This window comes from Equus przewalskii, chromosome 2 (genome assembly GCF_037783145.1).
Source record: "Equus przewalskii isolate Varuska chromosome 2, EquPr2, whole genome shotgun sequence".
Classification (NCBI taxonomy): domain Eukaryota; kingdom Metazoa; phylum Chordata; class Mammalia; order Perissodactyla; family Equidae; genus Equus; species Equus przewalskii.
The window spans coordinates 40,831,986-40,855,770 of NC_091832.1; the positions used below are offsets into that span (position 1 = coordinate 40,831,986).

The 23,785-nt window shown below is 41.5% G+C and overlaps 1 protein-coding gene across 2 annotated transcripts in view; it reads right to left on the minus strand.

Annotated features, from left to right (window-relative positions):
• The window catches only part of PEX14 (peroxisomal biogenesis factor 14), a 130,046-nt gene that overhangs the window by 101,422 nt on the left and 4,839 nt on the right, over nucleotides 1-23,785 (minus strand). For both annotated transcript variants that reach the window (XM_008522104.2, XM_008522105.2), the window contains exon 2: nucleotides 12,233-12,280. In XM_008522104.2, the coding sequence (XP_008520326.1) occupies nucleotides 12,233-12,280 (48 nt within the window). The remainder of the gene's footprint in view (nucleotides 1-12,232; nucleotides 12,281-23,785) is intronic.

Here is a 23,785-nt window from a genome sequence, read left to right on the forward strand (position 1 = left end):
AGAATACATAATTATGTACTGGGGGGCTTTGGGGAGAAGAGGAAGGAAAAAAAAAGAAGACTGGCAACAGATGTTAGCTCAGGTGACAATCTTTAAAAAAAAAAAAAAGAGCGAGCTATCCTTAAAAAAAAAAATCTTAGGAGAATAACAGATGAACATTATCAAGGCCGGCTCACGGCAATCAACATTTTGATGAGGGATACCAGCACTCATTAGTCCTACAGTCCATCCTAGAAAAGCCTAGTGCTCTTAGCCATACTGTGATCAAGGTAGCCATTCAATGAAGAAAATGGATATATGGGGGAGACCACGATGCACCCACAATTTTGCAAAATGTTGTATCACAAAATGTGAGTTACTGTTGTGATTTGACATGGCACTTAGCTTCTGGAGCTGAAGCCAATGAGTCCTTTATAAAGGACGTTTCCATTTCTAAAACAGACACTGAAATTGGAGGGTGTAGACACTCAATCAGATGGCAGTAAAGCTGGAGAGAACGCACCATGATGTTAGCAAAAAGTACGTCAACTACAGATGCTACGATAGTCAGCAAAGGTGGCAGGAGGGGGTGGGCAGGAAGGAAGGGAAAGAGAGAGAAAGAGAAAACAATTATGAAAGGGAAGGAGAAAGAGACATGAAAGAAGAGATGAAAGATAAGAGAAGAGGTAACAAAATAAGAAAGACAAAAACCTCACTTTGGCATTTATAGTTTAAAGCTTTCAGGGCATTTTATGAAATAACAGTTGCAATAAAACAAATAGAATGGTGAGTCATCTGGTTTCCAACTTCTGAGTCAAAAAGGGCTGTTTCTAGACAAACTGCAAAGCAGCTCTGCTGCCTGCACACTAAACGATGCTATCGCAGCTACAGAACAGGATGTGGAGAGAGACCGGGGAGTGGGAGTGAGCACTGTCTTTGCTGGTCCCAATGCCTCTGCGAATAAAGACTGTCAAGATTTAAACCATAATAATGGAAAGGCTATAAAGGTCTCAGCTATAATGTTTCCTCTGATGTTCCCTTTCATAAAATGCCCGCTTTATGTTGCCTACGTGGCAACGATACACTAAACATCCGCATATGTGTGCACCAGTGGGAATGCTGCACCCTGAGTTCCCAGCAGGCAGCAACTGTGTGCTCCAGCCCCTTGGCTCATCATCACCATCTAGATGAGTGAGCACATACATACATATACATACACACATCCCACAAATTCGCACTGAGTGCCTACTTCCTGTCAGGAGCTTGAGCAATAAGCAATATGCCCACCCCATAGAGGGTTTAGCTAGATGCCTAGGTGCCAAACATCAAGGAAACAAACGAACGAAAATGAATTCTGCTTGGACATATGGCCATACAACCTAGAGACTCCTTTCCTATTTCAGCACCTTATCCAAGAGTTTGGCAGCCTAACAGTGAGTTGTAACTTTTCCTCCTCCTATGCCAGAGCAAAGTACGTAAAATGAAATATAAATCAGATAAACACTCAAAAAGGGGGCTAAATTGGGCACCCACAAAGACTTGCCTTTATGGGACTCGGGAGACAAAATTGTACAGAAAACCTCTGGTTTCAAGAGAATCTTTTATCTATAGCCTGCCACCTAACCATTCTAGGCACCGGGGAACCGCAAAGAAAAACAGAAACAAAAACCTCTCTGCGTTAATACTTTATAGACGTGACAAAGATGCAGGAACTAAGAAAGGACAACGTGGATGTGGAGAACTACACAAAGGGATAAAATGAGGTTGAAACCTGTAAATCAGGAAGACCGTGTGATGCAATTAGGGAAGCTGAGGTACAAAATTAGGAAAGGACCGACCCAGCCAAGCCCAACTCCGTGGCAGATACGGAATGATAACTCCAGTTTGCTAGGTGGGCAGCCAGTGCCAACCACAAACCACCCCTGGGCTGCCTCCCCTGTTGATCTATAATCGGCGAGTCTGTGATAGAACTACCAATTACCTTTAGGCCCCCTGTATTTAGTTCACAGACAAAGGGAAGCAGGAGAGACCAGTTAGTAATGAGTAAGTAATGGCCACTAAAATACATTGTATTTTACAGAGCTGCTTCGGCAGGAAAAGCCATTCGGAAAATAAAAAGTGAAAGAATAAAATAAGCTAGAGAAACTCAATTTTCTTCTCCCTTCCTCCCAAAGCCACACTCAGGATAAAATGAGGGTTGCGCAGGTTAATCCTTATGAGGTAAGAAAAAAATGATTAAATACATTAAAAAAATCAATTGTACATTAAACCAAATCCAGGAACTGCGAAAACAGACACCACAGCGGTTCCTCCAGCCAGTATTAGCTCTGCCAGTCTGGTCAGTCGGGACCCCACCTGATGGAGCCCGCGGAGGTAACGGAAGAGAAGGAGAGAGGAAGGGGGGAAACATGGAGCTGGGGGAGGCAGCAAGGGACTACAGATCTGGATTTCACTGGAATAAAGTTATTTCTAGACATTACAAAGGAAGAAATAAAACGTCTTATAAATGGGGCTCTGGAGACCAGGCTGAATTCTTCAAAAATCCAATAGAAATAATAATAATGATAATGATAATCATTTGATAAACAGAAGTTATAAACCACTTCACTGTCAAATGGTTTGCCACTATTTCTAGTTGTTTCTTCTGTTCATTAGCAGCTCCTATTAACCGCCGTTTTTCAGAGAGACAACAGAGAGAGCTGGAGAGGTGAGGTTAAGAGGCATGCCTTTGTCTTTGAGGAAAGCCGCTCTCGGAGCCAGAATGGAAACTCCTACCCTTCTACCCTGCTCTGGGATCCTTAGATGAAAGCCCTCAAGCATGCAAAGCCCGGAAAGCAGCATCGGTCACCAGCTCCTCCCACAGTGGAGTCAGGACCGAGAATTCTCAGCTAATCCTAAATAAACCTCACAGGGCTGAAACGTCGAGGCGAATTTGCTTCTCAGTGTGTACTGTAACCATCCGGTTCTGCCTACAACCAACCCTTCTCCTTTTCGTCACTTGCTTCAGCCACACAACTGGAAGAAGATCTGAAAGCAGGGCCACGGTGAAATATGTGCTTCTGGCAGGGTGGGGAGCTAGTTATCCATTTCAACAAGGCACAAGTTGGCCATGTGTCAGTCTTGGGCCCTGGAGTCTAAAAAAAATTGTCGAATCTGAAGTTTCCCCCTGTAATGTGCTTATGAAATGAGTCACTAAGAATTGAAGAGAAGCCTCTGTAAGCCCAGCTTTGTGGGGAGTGGGGAGGAGTTGAGGGAAGTGCTGAAAGGAAGAACAGGTAAGCAACCATATAACAGTGGTGTTCCCAATGGAATAAAGACACATGCCCACAGGGGAAAGTTTCACAACATCTAAACACCATTAGAGTGGGTTATCAATGGCAACAAGTAAGATCTGACAAAAAGATTTTACTCTCTTAAAGACATCTCTATTCTCTTATCTTCAAAGCAAGTGAACTCTGCTGCCCTACCTCTGACAGTGAGGGATTTATGGATGTTGATGGGGACACAGATAAAAGATTTACCTGAGGGAGCAGAGAAAGCAGAGATGGAAGATGCTGGATACTACAGTTTACTTATGTGGATTCAGGCAACCTGCACGGCACCACTTTAAGAGCTGGAGTCAAAAGCAAATTGCTCAATTGTGGAACCTTCCTTCTGCCAGCAGGGGACAGAATAACAAGCAGTTGCTGCCCCCTAGAAGCAAGCAGGGACACAGCACCTTGCTCTACAGACCTAAGATGAAAAGATCCTATTATCTCGCCTCGATCCCGTAACCTGTCATTAGTGAGGTACATGGGTGCAGCCGCCTCCTCCAAGTAGAGGAAGCCCACATCACCTGTGATAAATTAATAGGTGCCTTTTCAACAGCTAAGATGCATACAAAAGACTCCAACCAGGGAGACTGTGCGAAGGCAGCAGCTCCGGAGGAAGCACAGACTCACCAGGCAGCACCTGAACATAACCAAAGCCCCTCTACGGCCCTCTGTGCTGGCGGCAAGTTCAGCACACTGTCCCTGCCTGCTCTCCCAGCCTGCTCAAGTCGGACAGAGAGAAGAGCTCAGCAGCACCAACTCGGGTTTAAACCCCAGTCCTGCCACTTCCCAGCTGCGGGAAACTGACTCCTTTCCTCTCTGTAAACTGAGAAAGAGAGGAATTCCCACCAGTTTGTTAGGATGAAACAAGGTAACAAAAGTAAAGAAACCAGCAAGCACAGCATTCAGCGGAAGCCCTCCTGGCCTATGTGATCAGAGCTAGTAATTGGTCAGTTAATTGAAAAATCAGTTAAAGCAGGGAATCATTAAAAATGGAGCCTACTCTAAAACCTGTAAATGTACAGTCATTTGCTAATCTTTTGATGTAGAGCCAATGCCTTTCCTTTGAGTGTGGGCCACAGACTGAAGTTCCCAGACATCTTTCTTACATAAACCCCACCCTTAACACACCCTTCACAATTTCTAAAGCAAAGCAAGAACTTAAAGACATTAGTAAAGCAAATCTAAGTACTGAATACTTCTAAATTTTTATGATCTTCTCCTAGTTTAACTGTCATTTCACTCACACCTAAAAAGATAGCAATCTTTTTAGCAATTCCCAGTTACCGAAGCATTCAGCTTGGTTTTCACAGAACCCTCTTTTAATATTTATGTTTATAAAATACACTATATTTGTAGATCTCTGTCTGCATTTATATTTCACCTGTTTACAGCATATTTAATAAAACTGCCTAACTCGCTCACCAATACAACTGGCACACACAGATGCAGGATGAGTTGACTTCTTCTTGGTCTGCAGAACGGGTGTGGGCCTGACTGGCCAAGCGGCTGCCCCTTCAGGGCACCCTGGGCCTCAGCAACTAGATTCCATGGCACCGGAACAGTGAGTAGGTCATTTCAAAGACTGTCTAATGCAAGCTCTTGACAGTTTAAAAAAGATGTATTTGGAGCCGGCCTTGTGGCATAGTGGTTGGGCTTGGTGTGCTCCGCTTCAGCAGCCCAGGTTCACAGGTTCAGATCTCAGACACAGACATACACCACTTGTTAGCCATGCTGTGACAGCAACCCACATATAAGTGGAGGAAGACTAGCAGGGATGTTAGCTCAGAGCTAATCTTCCTCAGCAAAAAAAATAAAAATTAAATAAAAATTTTAAATCATGTATTTACTGATGCTGCCACTTTATTTCACAAGAGATTTGAAATGACTCTCAAAAGTACAAACAAGACAAAGGGATACAGCTAAAGGAAAGTATAAGGAAGGGGGAAAAAAGATGTTTAATAAATGTTTACCTTTTTCTCCTCCACCAAAATCCATTTTCAGTCAACTGTGCAAAAACTAAACCGTTTATACAAATAATTAACTTGCATGCCTGATTCTGTTAGCAGCTCCTCCTCATCAGGCTGGAAAAAGCAGCCTTGCCCCTTAAGACCCTCTTGTGGCCCGTCTGGGCCATAGTGGACAGAGAAAGAGAAAGGCCTCTTGACGGACACTGCTGCGTGAAGGGAGTGATCGGTGACCCAGAACGCCACCCCACAGACTCAGAAACCACAAACGGGACAGCTGTGCCACCAGGGTCACTGCTAAGGCAAGAGGTCACACAAGGTGGCAGCATGTCTTCTTCTCGACAGAGGCAATTTATGCAATCCACGGGGGCTATGAGTTAGCTCCTCTCTGACTCTGATGTCAGGGAGTGCCCCGGGGTAGATTTACCCCAAGAATCACTCAGTGTCAGCCCCATCTCTAGACTGTTCAGACAAACTCATAATGGCAGGGAGAAGATTTGTGGAGCAACAAGCATAAATCTTGGTTATAACTACAAACCATAAAAGAAAGGAGAGCTGGGAGGGAAGCAGGGAGGATGGAAAATGCGTCCTTCTCCGAAGCACCACTTTATCTTCCTGTGGCTTCTCACAGCACAGAAGTGGGATTAACTACAAGACCGTATTTTTCGAACCGAAATTGGTCTGCACAGTTTGACGATGGGCTAACATACTTTAAATTGAAATTATCCTGGAAAACATAGGGCACACGGCGGTTCTAAGTGCAACATGACAATCAGTGGTTCTCTAACTGGGGGCTCAAGGGGATTTACTGAGTTTGCCAGATGAATAGCCATCCTTTAGGTCACACTTAAAAGACACTTTGAATGAAAATTCTATCAAATAAGATAATGATTGATTTTAAGCGAAAGCAAACCTTTTCAGAACATCCTTCAGCCTAAATAAGAGCTTTGTGCATCCATCTTCAGTAATGGTTAAGGCAGGGCACCTGCAGGAACTCTGTGCCTCCAGGAGAAGAGAGAGGAAACGGAACCTCTTCCTCTGAAAGAATGATGCTGGTGATAAGATTAAAGACCAAATTTCCCCAATCACTGTGTGGCTCTGAAAAAAGGCACAGAGTGCTCAGCTCCCCAGTTCCCACATCTCAAAACAAGGACACTGTTCAGTTATCCAACAGCCAGGGCCTCTGATCACAGGAACTACAGCAAATATAAAGTATTACCATGAAAGCCAGGAACCCAAAGTATAAACAAAGCTGAATAACTATTTCAAATTCCACTTCTTTAATTATTACTCCTAAGAGTTTCAATTCATCTAATAATTATTTGTAAAAGGATACCTGAAAACCGAAAAAAAACAACCTCTTCATTTACCTGAAAGAGGAAAGAACTTCAAGGGCACCACCCAGTCTATTCGATAAAGCTTCTCAGTCTATAATAGGAAGGATGAAGTAGGAAGAGGCAGTAATTTCAAAATCAGTAAGTGGCCTAGAGATTACAGAGAAGCCACCCAGAGACAGAAGAGGCTCTTCTCCAGCTCACCCACTTCAGCATTCAGTTCCACCCAGTTTCCCTCTCCACTCCGCAGGGCAGGCGGGAACCTCAGGCACCCTCCCAACAAGGGTTTTCAGCACTAAGAGAGCAACTTTATCTTCACTGAAGGCTTTCCATGGTTGACGAGAGGGGAGTGGGGAAGGAGGAAAGCCAACATTTTTTCCTATCTGAAAGGTGCCCAGGCCTCAGGCCCAGGATCCACAGTCTGGTCACACAACAATGTCACCGTCAGCGGCACCATGAGCCCCACCCTCCAGTTGTTTACACTTGACTTTGGTCCCAAGTTTCTCAGAGGCAGTTGTGAGGGGTGTCCCCTACCATGTGTTGCTAGTAACAGTTTAAGTATCAATATCTGCAGATGATTCACTTTTTAAAAATAAATAAATAGAGCAGATACAGGATTATCCCTATAATATCATCTCCAGTCAACTGCATCCAGACAGACATCCCTGAGTGGGAAACGGGCGGAAATCACAGTTCGCTTCAGCAAACCTAATTCTGCTACAGCTCAATCAACCACTACAGATTTTTAAAATAATAATGCTTAATGCTTTAGATTTGCCATATTTATTTATTTTTCCTGGAAAAACGACAATTTCCTGAAACCGCTAAATGGCTGATTTCATTACACTTGTGCTTGTAAAACATTTTCATAAATACAATATTGAAATCAATTTTATTTTCCCACCAAGTGCTTGGAATTTTACAAAATAAATACATGTGTTATATGTTCTACATATGTATACATACATACATACATACATGAGTATACACAAAGAAATGCATTGAGCATGTGAATGTCACCCTTTGGAAATGTTTTGGTGGGGATAAAACATGAAAACCACCTATCCACAGTGAGCCTGCCAACTAGTACACCAAAGTATTCTAACCACAAAAGACACAAATACAGAGGGAGACGGGGCCAGGAATGCATGTGAGAGGACTCTAGGAGACAGGCAACTAACTAGCCATAGCTATTCTTAAAGAGAAGCTCACAGACTAGCTCCCTGAATTCACCAAGATATTAACAGCCTTTTGATTACCAGCCTCTCATTAACTGGCTTAAAAACCAAAGAGAAAATCTTAAGTTTCCCAGGTATAAGGTGGGTGAGCTCCCCCAGAAAGACTGAGATCAAATACGTGATGTAGAACCCCCTGGGGAAGGTTCCATCTTAGACACAGGGAGAAATTTGAGGATGCAGCATACTTCTGTACTTAGAAGGCAAAACTACTGAGACACAGCATGAATTTGCAAGTGTAGAGCATCTTATTTTTAAGAATTCAGCATGCTAAGAACTATTAATCCTAGGGAAGGTGAGAAAGTAGAAATTATCATCATCATCTATAAAAATACATTTATTGTAGTTTGGGACTATTTTGGTGGAGGGATTCAGGCAAAGGACAGAAACAAAAAAACTATACCTACAAATCATAGGAAGAGAGCATGGTAGAAGACTCATCCATTAGAAAGAACTTGGTATCAAAGAGCAAAACGTTGAAATTCCAGTTTAGTCCAAACCTATAAGTGTTGCATAAAGTAGATGAGCAACAGTATTGCTGAATACTGAGGAATCTGCTGTGTCAAAACTAGTGAGCAGACATGTAAACAAAACTTTATTTACTGCTTACTTCATACAACCTAAAATCCTATGACTAAAAGCACACTCATAAGGTTACTTAACCTCAGTTTCTGCATCCAAGCCAGACAGGAAGCAAGTTACTCCATTCAGATAATTGTCCACCCATTCTTAAAGACCTATTGACTAGGTAGGACTTGATCCTGCTGGAGTGGAGCAGGGACCCAACCCAGAGCCTCTATGTGAGCCCGAGCATGTGTGCACACAGGTGACGAGAAAACGGTCTGCAGGGAGTTTACAGAAGGTTTTGAACAGGTCTAGAAGCTGGAGGTCAGTACTTTAGAGGGCTGTCAAAACTGCTTGTCCTGGGGCCGGCCCAGCAGTTAAGTGCGCACGTTCCGCTCCGGCGGCCCAGGGTTCGCTGGTTCGGATCCCGGGTGCGGACATGGCGCTGCTTGGCAAGCCATGCTGTGGCAGGCGTCCCACATACAAAGTAGAGGAAGATGGGCACCAATGTTAGCTCAGGGTCAGTCTTCCTCAGCAAAAAGAGGAGGATTGGCAGAAGATGTTAGCTCAGGGTTAATTTTCCTCAAAAACAAAACAAAACAAAACAAAACTGCTTGCCCTACAAGGCAAAGCTCAGTGAAGAAAGTATAAGGAAGAAAAAGTAATCAACCGTTGTAACTTTGGCAAAGAGTTTTGTCATTAACAATCAGAACTGCAACTTGGGGTTTACAAAAATTACCAAGACTGATCTGTTCACCAATCTGCAGCTCTGAGGACATTATGACATTATAGAGCAACTATCCCACTAACACGGTCAGGGTCACTGGGTTGTTTCTTGGCTGAGGGAGAGGACTGAAGGGGCAAGAGAAGGTAACATGCAGTGTCACTACTTGGGTGGAATCAAGACAGGCGAGGACTAGAAACACAAATGTGTCATTCTTGTAGAGACTACAAGACTATACTTCTCACCACAAAATCACAAGCCAGTTTTTATGGTCCAGAGAGGACAGAAATGAAAATCAGGCCCTCCTTCCCTAGCAAATAAAACAAAATAATAACGCAGACCTACAAATACATCCGCCTGTCAATGTCACTTGCACTATACTGACTATTCAATAGAGCCTCTTCTGTCGTAACTCATTTTTTTAATAAAGGGAAAAATTACTCCAAAGGGATCATGTAGTTCTGAAGACAATAAGATTATCTGTCTTCAGCATCTCATGCTTAGTCCTTTTAGTGTAGAGAACAGGCAGCTTCCATTAAGAAATTCTGTGGAAAACATGCACTCAGTTAAAAACAAAAACAACTTAGCAGGGTGCCCCCAACACTGGAATATCCACTCCTTAAGACTTGGCTTCAGGTTTCACAAAAACCATCCCTAAGTACCTCCCTCCCTCCCTCTCTGCAGAACTCTTCCTTCTCTGAATAATGAGGGCTCTCTCGTACTCCCAGCCAGGCAATTCTGCACCAAATTATACATGATTTTGTACTATTTGCTAAAATTATATACAGTCTTGTGCTATTTGCTAATTGTTTCATGTATACAAACACCTTTTCTTCCCCAAATAAATTACTTGAGAGGAAGGCCTAGTTTTATTCTTGAATTGTCTGTTTCTCCTGAGCATCCAGGAGAGAGCTCATACACAAGGCCTAAGAAACTTCCCACCACAGAAGGGTGACTTGGGCTGAGTGTGGTACGGCTTTCTGTGGATGGGGGCTACCACCCCATCGCTTCCCCAGCACCCTATGACTCTCATCCAGCCTGCTGCCAGTTCACAACAGCTCATCCTGAACCCCTGACGTGCCACACGAGCCCTCGCTAGCCCCAGGTGGGCTCCTCTGCCTGGCACCCTCCCACTACCACTCCCAAGAGACAGAAGTAGCTCACACAAGACCATACAACTCGGCTGGTGCCCTCATTTAATCAGGCTGCTGCAAATGGTTGGCCAAAAGCAATAAAGGCATGACTGAGAGACTGTGGGAGTTTAATATAAAAAAATTAATAAGAAAAAAAAAGAGGGGAAGGAGAAAGGGTCTACCTTTTAACAGGGCCCTAATTACCCAACTCATAGGATCAGCCCCAATGAGATGGGAGTTTATTTCAAGGTTTTTTTTTAATTATTGTTTTTTTTATATATATATAAATTGCTGCTATGTGTCTTCTTTCCTCTGAGCAATTATGCAGCAAGTACGTAAAGAGGGGAAAAAATATTAATTAAATATAAGGTAATTGTAGAGTTGGCCTGGAGAGAATGAGTCTGAACTCTGGACAATCACAGGCTACTAGGGTTTGAAGACTGCTCAGGGCCTCCCAGAAAAGAAAGGAATAAAAATACAACCAACCAACAAGCAGATGCAGAGTACAGCAGGAAAAGAGCAGTGCACAGAAACATTAGCACAGCAAAGGGGCTGCAGGGTTCCCAACACCCAGAAATCAGCAAAGCTGCCAACTGCTTAGGGCTCAGGCTCACTGCTGGAAAGAACCCCCAAGAGTTTATTCAACCATGTCCCAAAAGATGGTCTGACCACTCTTCCAGTGATCAATAGCTAAATTAGGAGATAAAAATTTATAAAAAGACTGAGGAAGTAAAGCACTGAAGAGGACTGTAGTTACAGCGTTCAATTTGGATGTTAGTCCAAAACCAACCACCACTTCAGCCTGAGGGGCACCGAGGCAGGCCCCATGGGAAACACTCAAGCTCCCTATCTAAGGAACTGGCAAAGCGAAGCCTCCTCTGGCTTTCACACCACTGTCACTTCAAGGAAGAACCAAGGCAATACCAAAAGAGTGAAATGAAGCCACTGTGGAGAGTAGTGGGAAGTGAGCCGCACTTGGTAACAGCAGGTGACATGAATGACAACAATGTTCCCCTGAAACAGTCCTGGCAGGGCTTCTATCATCCTGGTCTTTCTACAGTTCTGCCAAATCCAACTCACCTTTTGCCTTGGAAAGCCTTAGTACAGGCTAGAATCCAGACTTGTTCGTACCAGCTAAGGACCTCACATCACCTCGTCCCACTACCGCCAGAAGGAGAGGGAAGAAAAAGAGGTGAAACCACAGGCCCTGCAGAAATAAAAGCTTGGCGAACATCCCTAAGCTTGTTACCACTATTCAAAAAAAGAAAAACGACTGAAAAGTTAAACCTAAGCTGGCCCCTCCATAAAACTTATCTGCTTTGTACAGGACAGGTCTTACTACCCAACCAACAAGATTTGCAGCAGGCCCTGAAATGCAAAATAGTATGAAAATAGGGTGGGCAGGCAGGCACAGCCACAGGACTCTGGCTCAGACCACCAAAGCTAAAGCACTTTCTAAAGAAAATTTCCTTCAGTACTTAGTAGGCCTCTTCCCTATCGATAGTATAAGCAAATAATGTTGGTAACGAGTATCCAAAACCTAATTACTGACCAGGCAGAAAGAGAACTCCCTCTCTTACATGTTCTTCAAAGGCTACCTGACGTGCTCTCACCTTGAGGAACAGAATGGCTACTTCAGACAATCAAGCAGTAACTTGGTCAGGCCCAGCAAACTCGCCCCAACTCAGTCACCAAAAGTTTCAGCATCTCACTAATTATTATTAACCAGCAAGAAACAAAGTGGTGCATCACCACCTGGGGTGGATGCTTTTAGTTCCAGAAAGACAAGGCTTTACTAAGGAGAGATCTCACTAATCCCTGCATGCCAGGAAAGAAGTCAGAGGTCACTGATGGGGTTAGTCTCCACATAGCACCTACCTTTCCAGGGACACTAGTGATGCAAAACTATAGGATCAGAAGGTTTCTTTAAACTCACACAGTATTTTAATTATTAGAAAATGATACTATATATCTTGGGCACTTACCAGCGGCTCTCGAGGTACCACATTTTCACTTCCTGGAGTAGAGTTTGACTGCAAAGAAAAATAGAAACAAAAATAAGATCACAGTGCCACCCAATGGACATCAAAAAACCAAGGACATTCTCTTCTCAAGCAACACACACAAACACCTATTTCTCATATTTCTCCCCAGTTTTTCACACTGTAGAGTATTCTGTGGTGGGCTATCTGTGAGAAGTAGCCCGAAGAGTCTGAATTTGCCAGTGAACATGAAGAGACTGTCTCTGGGTTCACTGTCACAGCACCTCAAGAAGGCTGGGTTTGGCTTATGAGGGGCTGACGACGATCACAAAATTCACGGAAACAGCAAAGTCCAGAGGAAAAGCTTTAAGTGGAAGCAAAACTTCCCTTTTTGCCATCTCCCCACGGTGTTGATGGGGAAAGAACAGAGCCAAAGTGGAGAACCTGGTCCAGCCACAAGGGGGCCCCAGTTGCCCACACTCAGGATTTTCTCTGGGCATCTGTTAGGAGCAAGGAAGGGAGCAAACTATCAACACTGGTTCATCACCTATCACTGAGGACACCAATTCCCAGTAGTAAAGAAAGCCAGTCTTAAGTCTTTTTTGTAAATAAGCTGGTGACAGGCTGACAGATAAAAAGACTAACCGACAGGCAGGCAGCATGTGGCTGTAGTCTATTTCCTTCTCTGGATCTCTCCTCACCCTCATATTTGCCTTCAACCCTTGGCTAAGCTGGCCAAAACTGAGAGAAAGGGAGAGACAGACAGACTTGGAGGAAATTTACAAATCTCTAAATGAATAAAACAAGCAGTTTGAGAGAGTTATGATTAGTTTACTGTTACTGATGTTCAAGCCTATTTTCAATTATCTACAGATAACATCCAGACAAGTGCAGCTAATCTGTGGGTTTCAGAAGCCAGACTCCAGCCTCCATACTCCTTCCAGCTAGTTCAGATGGCAAATGCCAGGTTTCCTAGGAAAAAGCACAGAAGGTAGGAGAGGAAAGAGGCCACTCCAAAGAGGGTCTCCAAAGATTTCTTCACAGTCAGTTGCCAGCACACAGCTGGCACGTAGCACAGTGGCAAGGACTCTACTGGAAGGAGGAGTCTATCTCCTCATCCAAGTCCTGTCTAAGAGCCACCTCTTGTCCCAGGACAAGGTCAGCCAGCATGAAACTAATTAGAAAGTGTGGAAACCAACTAGAAAATCTCAGGGAATCTGAGCATGCTTTCCCTCCCTCCCTTCCTCCTTGCTTCCTCCCTCCTAAGGCTCCAGACATCCATAAGCTCATGCGCTTAGATCTCTAGCCCAGAGCCCTCTGAGTTCTACATTGGACTGCCTTTTTGTCTCCTGGACTTAACAAATCCCACAGCAGATTCATAATCCTCTCCCTCTGCCACACATGTCCTCTTCCAGTGTTCCCTGTCTGAGTGAACGTACAACCTTCCACCAAAATATGCAAACAAGAACCCAAAAGGCCATCCTTGACCACTCCTTCTGTCTCACTTGCCAGAGCTAACACATCAAGTCCTGCCAATATTCCTTCCTAAATATCCATGGAATCAGTCCATCTACTTCTATTTCTATTGCCGTCACTTAGGTCCAAGTTCCAAAATCTCTTGTCTGGACCACCACAATAGCCTTCTGATCAGTTCACCCACATCCATGCTGGCTCTCTTCCAATTCATTTTCCACACTGCAGACTATCATTTCAAAATAATAATCTGATCTCATCCCTCATCCACTCGCCTACCCCAGTAAACAACAACTCTAATACACAAGAAGATTCTCAGCGTGGCCTACAAGGCCTTGCATCTACTCTGACTACATCTCAGGTCTGTGTGGCATCACATTCTCCACCTCTGCCCACAACAGCCACAATGGCGTTTGCATATGCTATTCCTTCCCTTCTCTCTGACACTTGAAGTCACCCTTCAAATCTCAGCTAAGTTACTTCCTTGGGGAAGCACTGCTTCTCTGACATCCATGCCAGAGTCAAATTATGACACACTATTATACACTAACACCATATACCTCTCCTTCAAGGACTGAGCAGAACTGCAGTTTTACACGTGTGATTATCTGATTGATGTCACATCCACATAGGCAGAAACTGTCTCTGTTTGCTTATTACTGTATGCCTGGGTCCCAGGACAGTATCAGGCACCGATGAGGCCTTCCACTGATACCTGCTGAATGAATGAATGGGCAACAAAGAATAGAACAATGGTTCTAACTCAAATGACTGGATCATTATCTTCCTGAGGGCTTCCTTCACTGTATTTGGTAAATACTAACAGTAAGTGCTAACATTTATTCAGCTCTTTCTTCATTTCATTCTCAAAATAAATGTATGAGCTGAGCTTACTGCTGACGAGGAAACTGAGGCAAGCAAGGTTAAATAACTTGCTCATGATGATCCAGCTAGTAACTAGTACTACAGGGGTTTGAACCCTCCTACTTCATCAAAATAATCGAGTTTTGTTTAGACCACATTTTATTAAGCAACAACCTTAACACTACCCCATAAATAATAATGTACGTTATAAGACTAGACGAGACAAATTAACACAGATTTAATATCTAGGAAGTCTCATTATGATTTTTTTTGTTTTGTTTTTAAAGATTGGCATCTGAGCTAACATATGTCGCCCATCTTTTTTTTCTTCTTCTTCTCCCCAAGGTCCCCCAGTACATAGTTGTATATTCTAGTCATGGGTCCTTCTGGTTGTGCTTACGCAGGATGCCACCTCAGCGTAGCCTGATGAGTGGTGCCATGTCTGTGCCCAGGATCCAAACTGGGAAAACCCCGGGCCACCAAAGCAGAGTGCACGAACTTAACCACTAGGTCACAGGGCCAGCCCTTCATTATGATTTAACCCAAAATTTCTTCCTGAGATATAACTAATCACTGTGAATCATTATCACCAAGGAACTTCTAAAATTAGCTCATCTCTTGAATAGCTAATATTTGCTACAGGGAAAACTTTAAACAGTATACAGTACCAAGTAAGTCTCTTTCATCATATACCGTTTTGTACATTTTTAATTTGTGAGCCATGTAAGTGTATTCTGCTTAAAAAAAACAAAACACAAAATGTAAATATTAAAAATTTTAAAAAAGAAGTTTCCCTCTCATCCCATCACTCAGTCCCCTCTTCCTTGGGGGACCCACCGCTGATGCTGGCTCCTCATATATTCTTCCAGGGACATTCAAAGCCTATACCAAGCAATATGTGTGTGCATATCCCCACCAAGGAATCTAAAGAGTAACATTCTCCAAAGTCCTCAAGTCTTAGCTTCCCAGAACGTCTATGGTCTCAGCAAACCAAAGCCAGACCTCCAAGCTCAATCTTAGGGCTGCTGAGAGAAGCAAACACTTCCCCACACCATATTCTAAGTGCTGTCTGAGGTCAGTCAGACCTTATCAGTGAACGCACAGAGGACTTCTCGCCAATCTGGGAATTGCCCCAAACTGACTACATTCTAGATGATTCTCTAGTTCATGTGGAAATACCTGCAGTCTAAAATGGACCACTCCCATTTCCTGTCTCAGTGTCCTTTAGAAAACTGATGACCAAAATAGCCTTCATCCTCTAACTACTCTCCATGTTGCTTTCCTTGAGAATACTATCTGAAATTCTTCTTTGGATAACTAGTTTATTATCCGTCTCCCCACTAGATTTTAAGCTCTTTGAAGGCAGGCACTTTACCATCTTATCGAAGGTTGATCTTCAGCACTTAGAAAATATCACTGATACTAAATAAATACGTGCTTAACTAAATTTTTAACTGAAAAAGTTAAAACAAAGGAATCACTTTGTTTACATAAGTCCAAATGAAGCAAGCAGAGAACCACGGCAGTGTCTTTCACTGGATCATTTCACCTACAACTTAACACAAACCTGGCCTACTGTCAATGCAATGTTGTGGCCCAATGGTTCTCAACTCCAGAGCAGAATCACCCCCAGAGGACAGTTGAAAATGTGTGGAGGTGTTTCTGGCTGTCACAATAACCAGGGAATCCCACTGGCACTTAGAGGGCAGAGGCCTGGGAGGCTAAATGTCCTGCAACTCACGCAATGAAGAATTGTTCCACCCAACAAACCAACAAGACCCCTCAGAGAATCCTGAACATTCTGCTTCCTTATGCTGAGGAGGACAGACTCCCATGCCTAACATGCAGCTCTAAATGCACTTCAAAGAAGGGCAAAGCCCTGAGCAGCCGATTACTTGTCTGAAGCTGAATCCCCAAGCTCGTGCAGGTCCATTAGTCTCACCAGTCCAGCTTTTACGAAAGCCCAACACTTCTCAACCCCTGCCCCAACATCGATCCCCTTTAAGTGGTCAAGTCTATTTTCTGGCTTGAGTCAAATCCCTACAAATTAAATTCCAATCTGATCCTAGAAATCTTGATAGAGTACTCTAGTATTTTAAAAATAATCATAATAGTAAAGTTTAGAAATCACCAGCTCAAGTCTATTGCAAAGGCATAAGAAGCAGGCTCTAACGCAATCCACAGTCAGGATCCTCAGGGGCCAGAATATGGATAGCAGGAAGGGGAGGGGAGTGAAAGCATAAGACTGCTTTAAAAAACAAAAAAAAAAGGACTACAGTGGCAGAGAGAGAAATACTTTCAGTTCGATAGAGACAAAGGTGCTCTCACCCCGCTGCCCAGGCACTGACCTTCCCCAGCCAGAGGTATGCCCACGTGCTGACCTTCCTGCACGGCAAAGATCAACTGTGCACACAGCTCATATCTGAGCAACTGGCAGAACATCCAGGTCTAGGAGCACGCATCCTTCATCTGCCAGGTGACTATGTAACTCTGGATATGTCCTAAGCCATTCTGGCCTATAGTTCTTTGCTGGGAAGAATAAGATTCAATTCAATAAATATTTTTTGAGAGGCACTGGTACAGTGACAAGTGCATGAACTTTGGCATTAATAACTGAGCGACTGTGGGGACGTTGTTCAACCTCTCTGAACCTCAGTTTCCTCATCTATGGGAATAATGGGAATAACACCATCACCTCATATTCAGGATGAGATGAGATAACAGAAGTTATACCATGTCACTCCTCTGCTCAGAATCTACCAGTAGACTTCTGCTGTGACTATGATGGAGTAATTAGGAACCAGATCTACCCTCCCACTGCAAACAACTAGAAAACTAAATAAAATAAATGACACAACTGTTTGCAGTCATAGGACAGCAGGCAGTACAGGACTGTGATTCCTGACAGAATGGTAACAAATGATACGAGCCCTAAGATTGCCCTGGCTTTCTACTGAAGGCATATTTCAGACCAAGGAGAGGAAGACGGGTGTCCCAGCAGAGCATGGCAGTCTCACTGAGTTGAGGAAACAGAGACTGGAGTTCAGGGTGGCTAAGGCAGCTGAAAGTTGCAGGACAGAGCTCCAGAAAGGAGAGAGCTATGTAGAAAGAGAGCTCCAGAAATCTGCATAGAGGTTCCCTTCAGTCTCTACCGAATATTAAAATTTGTGCATGCATAGAATAAAACTCCACAAGGTTGAAAAAAAGAGTGACGAAGAAGCTGTGAGCTGACCAGTTCCTAGAACCCTCACAGGTCTCACGAGTCCCAAGCACCAGAGTGGAGCAACCGCACTGCACAGTGAGGGCTTTCAGTAGAGACCCGGAAAGGCCATGACTTGGTACGGGGTTCAGATTAACCCTAGGATAAGGCCACCCTAGATCCACCCTAACAAAGCTTAAAAACAGGACATGAAAGAATCAAAAGAACCAAAAGTAACTTAACTACCCACCATAACAAAGCTCAACACTCTTTAAGTAACACCACAAAATTCAGACCCTCAGCAATGTAAAATTCACAGCATCCAGCATCCAATCAAAAATCTCAACACGTCAAGAAGCAGGAAAGTGTGACTCATAATGAGAAGAAAAATTAGAAGAAATAATTAGCAGATAAAAACATTAAGACAGGTGTTTAAACTTTATTCAAGATTTTGACTCAATTTAAAAAAATACAAATATGAAATTATGTTGTACACCTGAAACTAATATAGTGCTGTATGTCATTTATATCTCAATTTTTTTAAAAAGGAATTTAAAGGAAAACATGATATAGTAAGGAGAGAAATGTAAGGTATAAAAAGAAAGTGGAACTTTCAGAGATGAAAAATATATCTGAAATAAAAATTTCACTGAATAGAAATGACAGCAGATTAGATACTGCAGAAAAAAAGGTAAGTGCGTTTGAAGACAAAGCAACAGAAACTGACCAGAATGAAGGGCAGAGAGGGGAAAAAAGAAACAAAAAAGCATTTGAAGAAATAACGGCTGAAAAATTTCCAAGTTTGATGAAAACTACAAACTCACAGATCCAAGAAGCTCAACAAACCACAAGCAGAGCAAACACAGAAGCATACTAAGGCACATCATAATCAAATTGCTAAAGAAAAAAAAAAAAACATGAAAAAGGGAAAATCTTAGCAGCAGCAAGAAAAAAAAACATTACCTACAGATATTAATCAAGATTAAGAATGACTTCAGACTTCTGATCAGAAACTAGGCAAGTCAAAAAAATACAACAGAATAGTAACTTTAAAATGCCCACAGGAAAAAATACCTTCAACCTAGAACTCTATATCCAGTGAAAATATCTTTCAAAAATGAATACAAACTAAAGACTTCTTGAGGGAAAAAAAGGCTGGAAGAATCTCTCAATAGTATACTTATACCACAAAAAATGGTAAAATAAATTCTTTAAGCAGAAGGAAAACAACACTGGATGGAAACGTGGTCTACACAAAAGAATGCCAGAAATGGTAAATATGTTTGTAAACATAAAAGATGTTTTAAATAAACACATGCTTTTATTTTAAAAAGATAATTTAAAACATACTGTGGGGTTTATGACATACATAGAAGTAAAATCTATGACACTAAAAGTATAATGGATGGGGGGGAAACAAGTATACTGTTGTTAGGTTCTTATATTACATGTGAATTGGTATAATACCATTTGAAAGTAGACTGTGATAAAGTAACATATTATAAACCTTAGAGCAATCACTAACAAACAAACAAACAAAAAAGCAGAGGTACAGCTAACCTAATAGCAGAGAGAAAATGAAATCCTAAAAACTAATTCAATTCAAAAGAAGACAAGAAAACAGGAAACAAAGAACAGATTTTAAAAACTGCAAGATGGCAGACTTAAGCCCAACCATATTTATATTTACCTCAAGTGTAAATGAAACACTCCAATTAAAAGGCAGAGACTGGCAGAGGGGAAAACACAAGACTTTGCTGTATACTGTCTATGAGAAACCCACTTTAACCAAAAGTCACACTTAGGTAAAAAGCCAAAGGATGGAAAATAATACACCACGCAAACACTGTAATCATAAGAAAGCTGTAGTGGCACTATCAATCTCAGACAACTTCAAAATAACAGATAGTACTAATGATAAACAGGGACATTTTAAAAATAAAACTCAATCAAGAAGACATAACAATCCTGAATAAGCATGCACACACTAAGAGTTTCAAAATACGTAAAGTAAATCAGACATAATTAAAAAGAAAAATAGACAAATCTACCATTGCAGTTGGAGACTTTAATAATCCTCTCTCTTTAATCAAAAAGTCAGTAAGGATACAGAAGACCTAAATAACACTGTCAACCAACACGGCCTCACTGACATTTGTAGAACACTGCACGTGGCAACAGAAGAATATACATTATTTTCAAGTTCATAAGGAAAATTCACCAAGACAGACCATAAAACAAATCTCAAATTTAAAAGATTTTGCTCTTTTAAAAGAGTATGTTCTTGGGGCTGGCCTGGTGACATAGTAGTTAAGTTTGTGCTCTCCACTTTGGCAGCCCAGGATTCACAGGTTCGGATCCCGGTGTGGACCCAGCACCGCTTGTCAAGCCACGCTATGGTGGCGTCCTGTATAACATTGAGGAAGATGGGCATAGATATTAGCTTAGCACCAATCTTCCTCAAGCAAAAAGAGGAAGACTGGCAACAGATATTAGCTCAGGGCCAAGCTTCCTCACCAAAAAAAAAAAAAGAGTATGTTCTCTGACCACAATAGGATTAAACTAGAAATCACTAACAGAAGAAAATCTAGAAAAATCCCAAACATTTGGAAATTCAACAGACCTCTATAAATAATCTATGAGTCAAAGAAGAAATCACAAGGGAAAACAGAAAATATTCTGAGCTGAATGAAAATGAAAACACAACATATCTAAATTTATGGAATGCAACTAATGCAGTGCTTAGAGGGAGATTTACAGTTTTAAGTACTGACTTTAGAAAAGAAGTGAGAAAAATAAGAGCAAATGAAATCCAAAATAAATAGAAGGAAAGAAATCAATGAAACAACAATTACAAACAGAGAAAAAACAGTGAAATAAAAGCTAGTTTTTTGAAGAGCATTAAGATTGATAAACTTCTAGCCAGATCAATCAATAAAGAGAAGATGCTAATTTGCAATATTAGGAATGAAAAAGGGGAAATAACTGTATATTCTATAGACATTTAAAAGATAACAAGGGAACACTATGAAAAACTTTAATAAAACAATGAATTTGACAACTGAAACGACAAATTCCTTGAGCTACAACATACCAAAACAGAACCTAGAAAAAACAGAAAAGTTTAATAGCCTTATATCTATTTTGAAAATACAGGGGCCAGTCCCAAGGCCAAGTGGTTAAGCTCTTGTGCTCCGCTGCGGCAGCCCAGTGTTTCGTCAGTTCGAATCCTGGGCATGGACATGGCACCACTCATCAAGCCATGCTGAGGCAGCATCCCACATGCCACAACTAGTAGGACCCACAACTAAGAATATACAACTATGTACCAGAGGGCCTTGAAGAGAAAAAGGAAAAAAATAAAATCCTAAAAAAAAAAAATTAAATAATTTAAAACATAACTTTAAAATACATACCTAAAAAATAAACTAAATATATAATTAAAATTAAAAGAAAACTCTAGGCCCAGGTAGCTTCACTGGTGAATTTTATCAAACATTTAAGGAAAAAAAAAAAAAAGCCAATCTTATATAAACTATTTCAGAAAACGGAAGGAAAGGTAAAAATGCCCAACTCATTCTATGAGGCCAACATTATCTTGATACTGAAACCAGACAAAGATTTCACACACATGCCAAAAAGAAAACTATAAATCAATATTCCTCACAAACATAAATGTAAAAATCCTTAACAAAATACTGACAAACCAAACCCTGCAAAATATAAAAAGGATAACACACTGGGGCTGGCCCAGTGGCGCAGTGGTTACGTTCACACATTCCGCTTCAGCAGCCTGGGGTTCTGTGGTTTGGATCCCAGGTGCGGACATGGCATTGCTTAGCAAGCCATGCTGTGGTAGGCGTCCCACATATAAAGTGGAGGAAGATGGGCACAGATGTTAGCTCAGGGCCAGTCTTCCTCAGCAAAAAGAGCAGGATTGGCAGCAGATGTTAGCTCAGGGCTAATCTTCCTCAAAAAAAAAAAAAAAGGATAACATATTATGACCAAGTAGAATTTATCCAACAAACACAAGATTGGTTTAGGACTGAAGAATCAATCAACATAAATCACCAGAATTAACAGAATAAAGGAGGAAAACAATAGGATCAACTCAACAGATAGCAAAAAGAGCACCTCACAACATTCAAAACACATTAAAAAAAAAACAACTCAGCAAATTAAAGAGTTGAATCTCCTCCACTTGATAAAGAGCCCTTTCAAAAAAACTATAGCTAACATCATATTTAGATGTAAAAGACTGAAGGCGTTTCCCCTAAGATCAGGAATAAGGAAAGAATGCCTACTCTCAATATTCCTTTTAACATTGGACTAAAAGTCCTAAAAAGTGCAATAAAGCAAGAAAAATAAAGAGCATATAAACTGAAAAGCAAGAAGTAAAGCTGTCTTTAGCTGCAGATGATATGATCATCTATACAGAAATCATAAGGAATCTACAAAAAAGCTATTAGAATTATAAGTGAGTTTAACAAGGTTGCAGATACAAGGCCAAACACACACACTCAATTTTATTTCTGTATACTAGCATTAAACAATCAAAAATGGAATTAAAAAATAAAATCCATAAATACAATAGCATGCAAAAAATGAAATGTTTAGAGAGAAATTTAACAGAATGTATATATGATCTGTAGACTTAATACTACAAAACACTACTGGAAAAATCAAAGACCTAAACAGAGAGACACACCATGTTAATGAATTAGAAGATCCACAGTGTCGAGATGTCAATTCTCTCCCAAACTGGTTTACAGATTCCACATAATCCCCCCAAAAATCCCAGCAAGCCTTTTTGTAAGACTTGATAAATGGATTCTGAAATTTATATAGAGATGCAATGGACCACAGCTAAAACAATTTTGAAAAATAATAAAGCCAGAAGATTTTACACTATCTGATTTCAAGATTTACTATAAAGCTACAGCAATCAAGGCAGTATTTCACTTGCATTAGGATAAAGATATAGATGGGACAGAAGAGTCCAGAACCTGGCCTATGTATACGTAATTTTTTTATTTTTAACAAAGGTGGCAGGATTATTCAATGGAGAAAGGGTAATCTGTTCAACAAATGATGCTGGAACTGATATCCATATGGGAAAAAAAACGAACCTCAGCCTTTACCAGTAAGCACAAGAAAAGATGCTTATATTAGTCATCACAGAAATGTAAATTAAAACCACAATGAAATACCACTACACACTCACTAGAATGGCTAAAACTAAAAAGACAGACATGGGACAACCAGAATGCTCACACAGTGCTGGTAGGAATGAAAAATAGTACAACTTTGCAAAAAACTTAGGCAATTTATTATAAAGCTAAATATACACTTACCATATGACCCAGCAATTCCACTCATAGGTATTTACCAAGAAAAACGAAAATATATATCTTCACAAACATTTATACATGAATATTTATAGAAGCCCCAAACTAGAACCAATAACGAGGGGAAAAGACTCTAAGCTGACTCCCATGATCCCTACCTCCCGGTATTCATGCCCTTGTGTTGTCCCCTTTAGTGTGAGCAGGACTTGTGACTTGCTTCTGGGCAACAGAGTATGGCAAAAGTGACAGAATGCACTTAATTACACATATGTGGTTACAATACATAAGACTGTAATGTCCATTTTGCTAAAAGACTCTCTCTTGCTAGCTTTGAGGAAGAGTGTGGCCATGTTGGGAAGATCCATGTGACAAGAAACTGAGGGTGGCCTCTGGCTGACAGCCAGTAACAAACTGAGGTCCCCAGTCTACAATCCATAGAAATTAAATGCTGCCAAAAACCACATGAGCTAGGAAGCAGCTCCTTCCCCAATCGAGACTCAGATGAGATCACAGCCCCAGCAGACACTTTGACTGCTGCCTTGTGAGACTCAGCTAACCTATGTCCTGACTCCTGACCCACAGAAACTGTGAGGCAATAAATGTGTGTTGTTTTAACCTGCTAAGTTTGTGGAGATACTGTTAGGCAGCAATAGATAATTAAAAAAAGGCAAA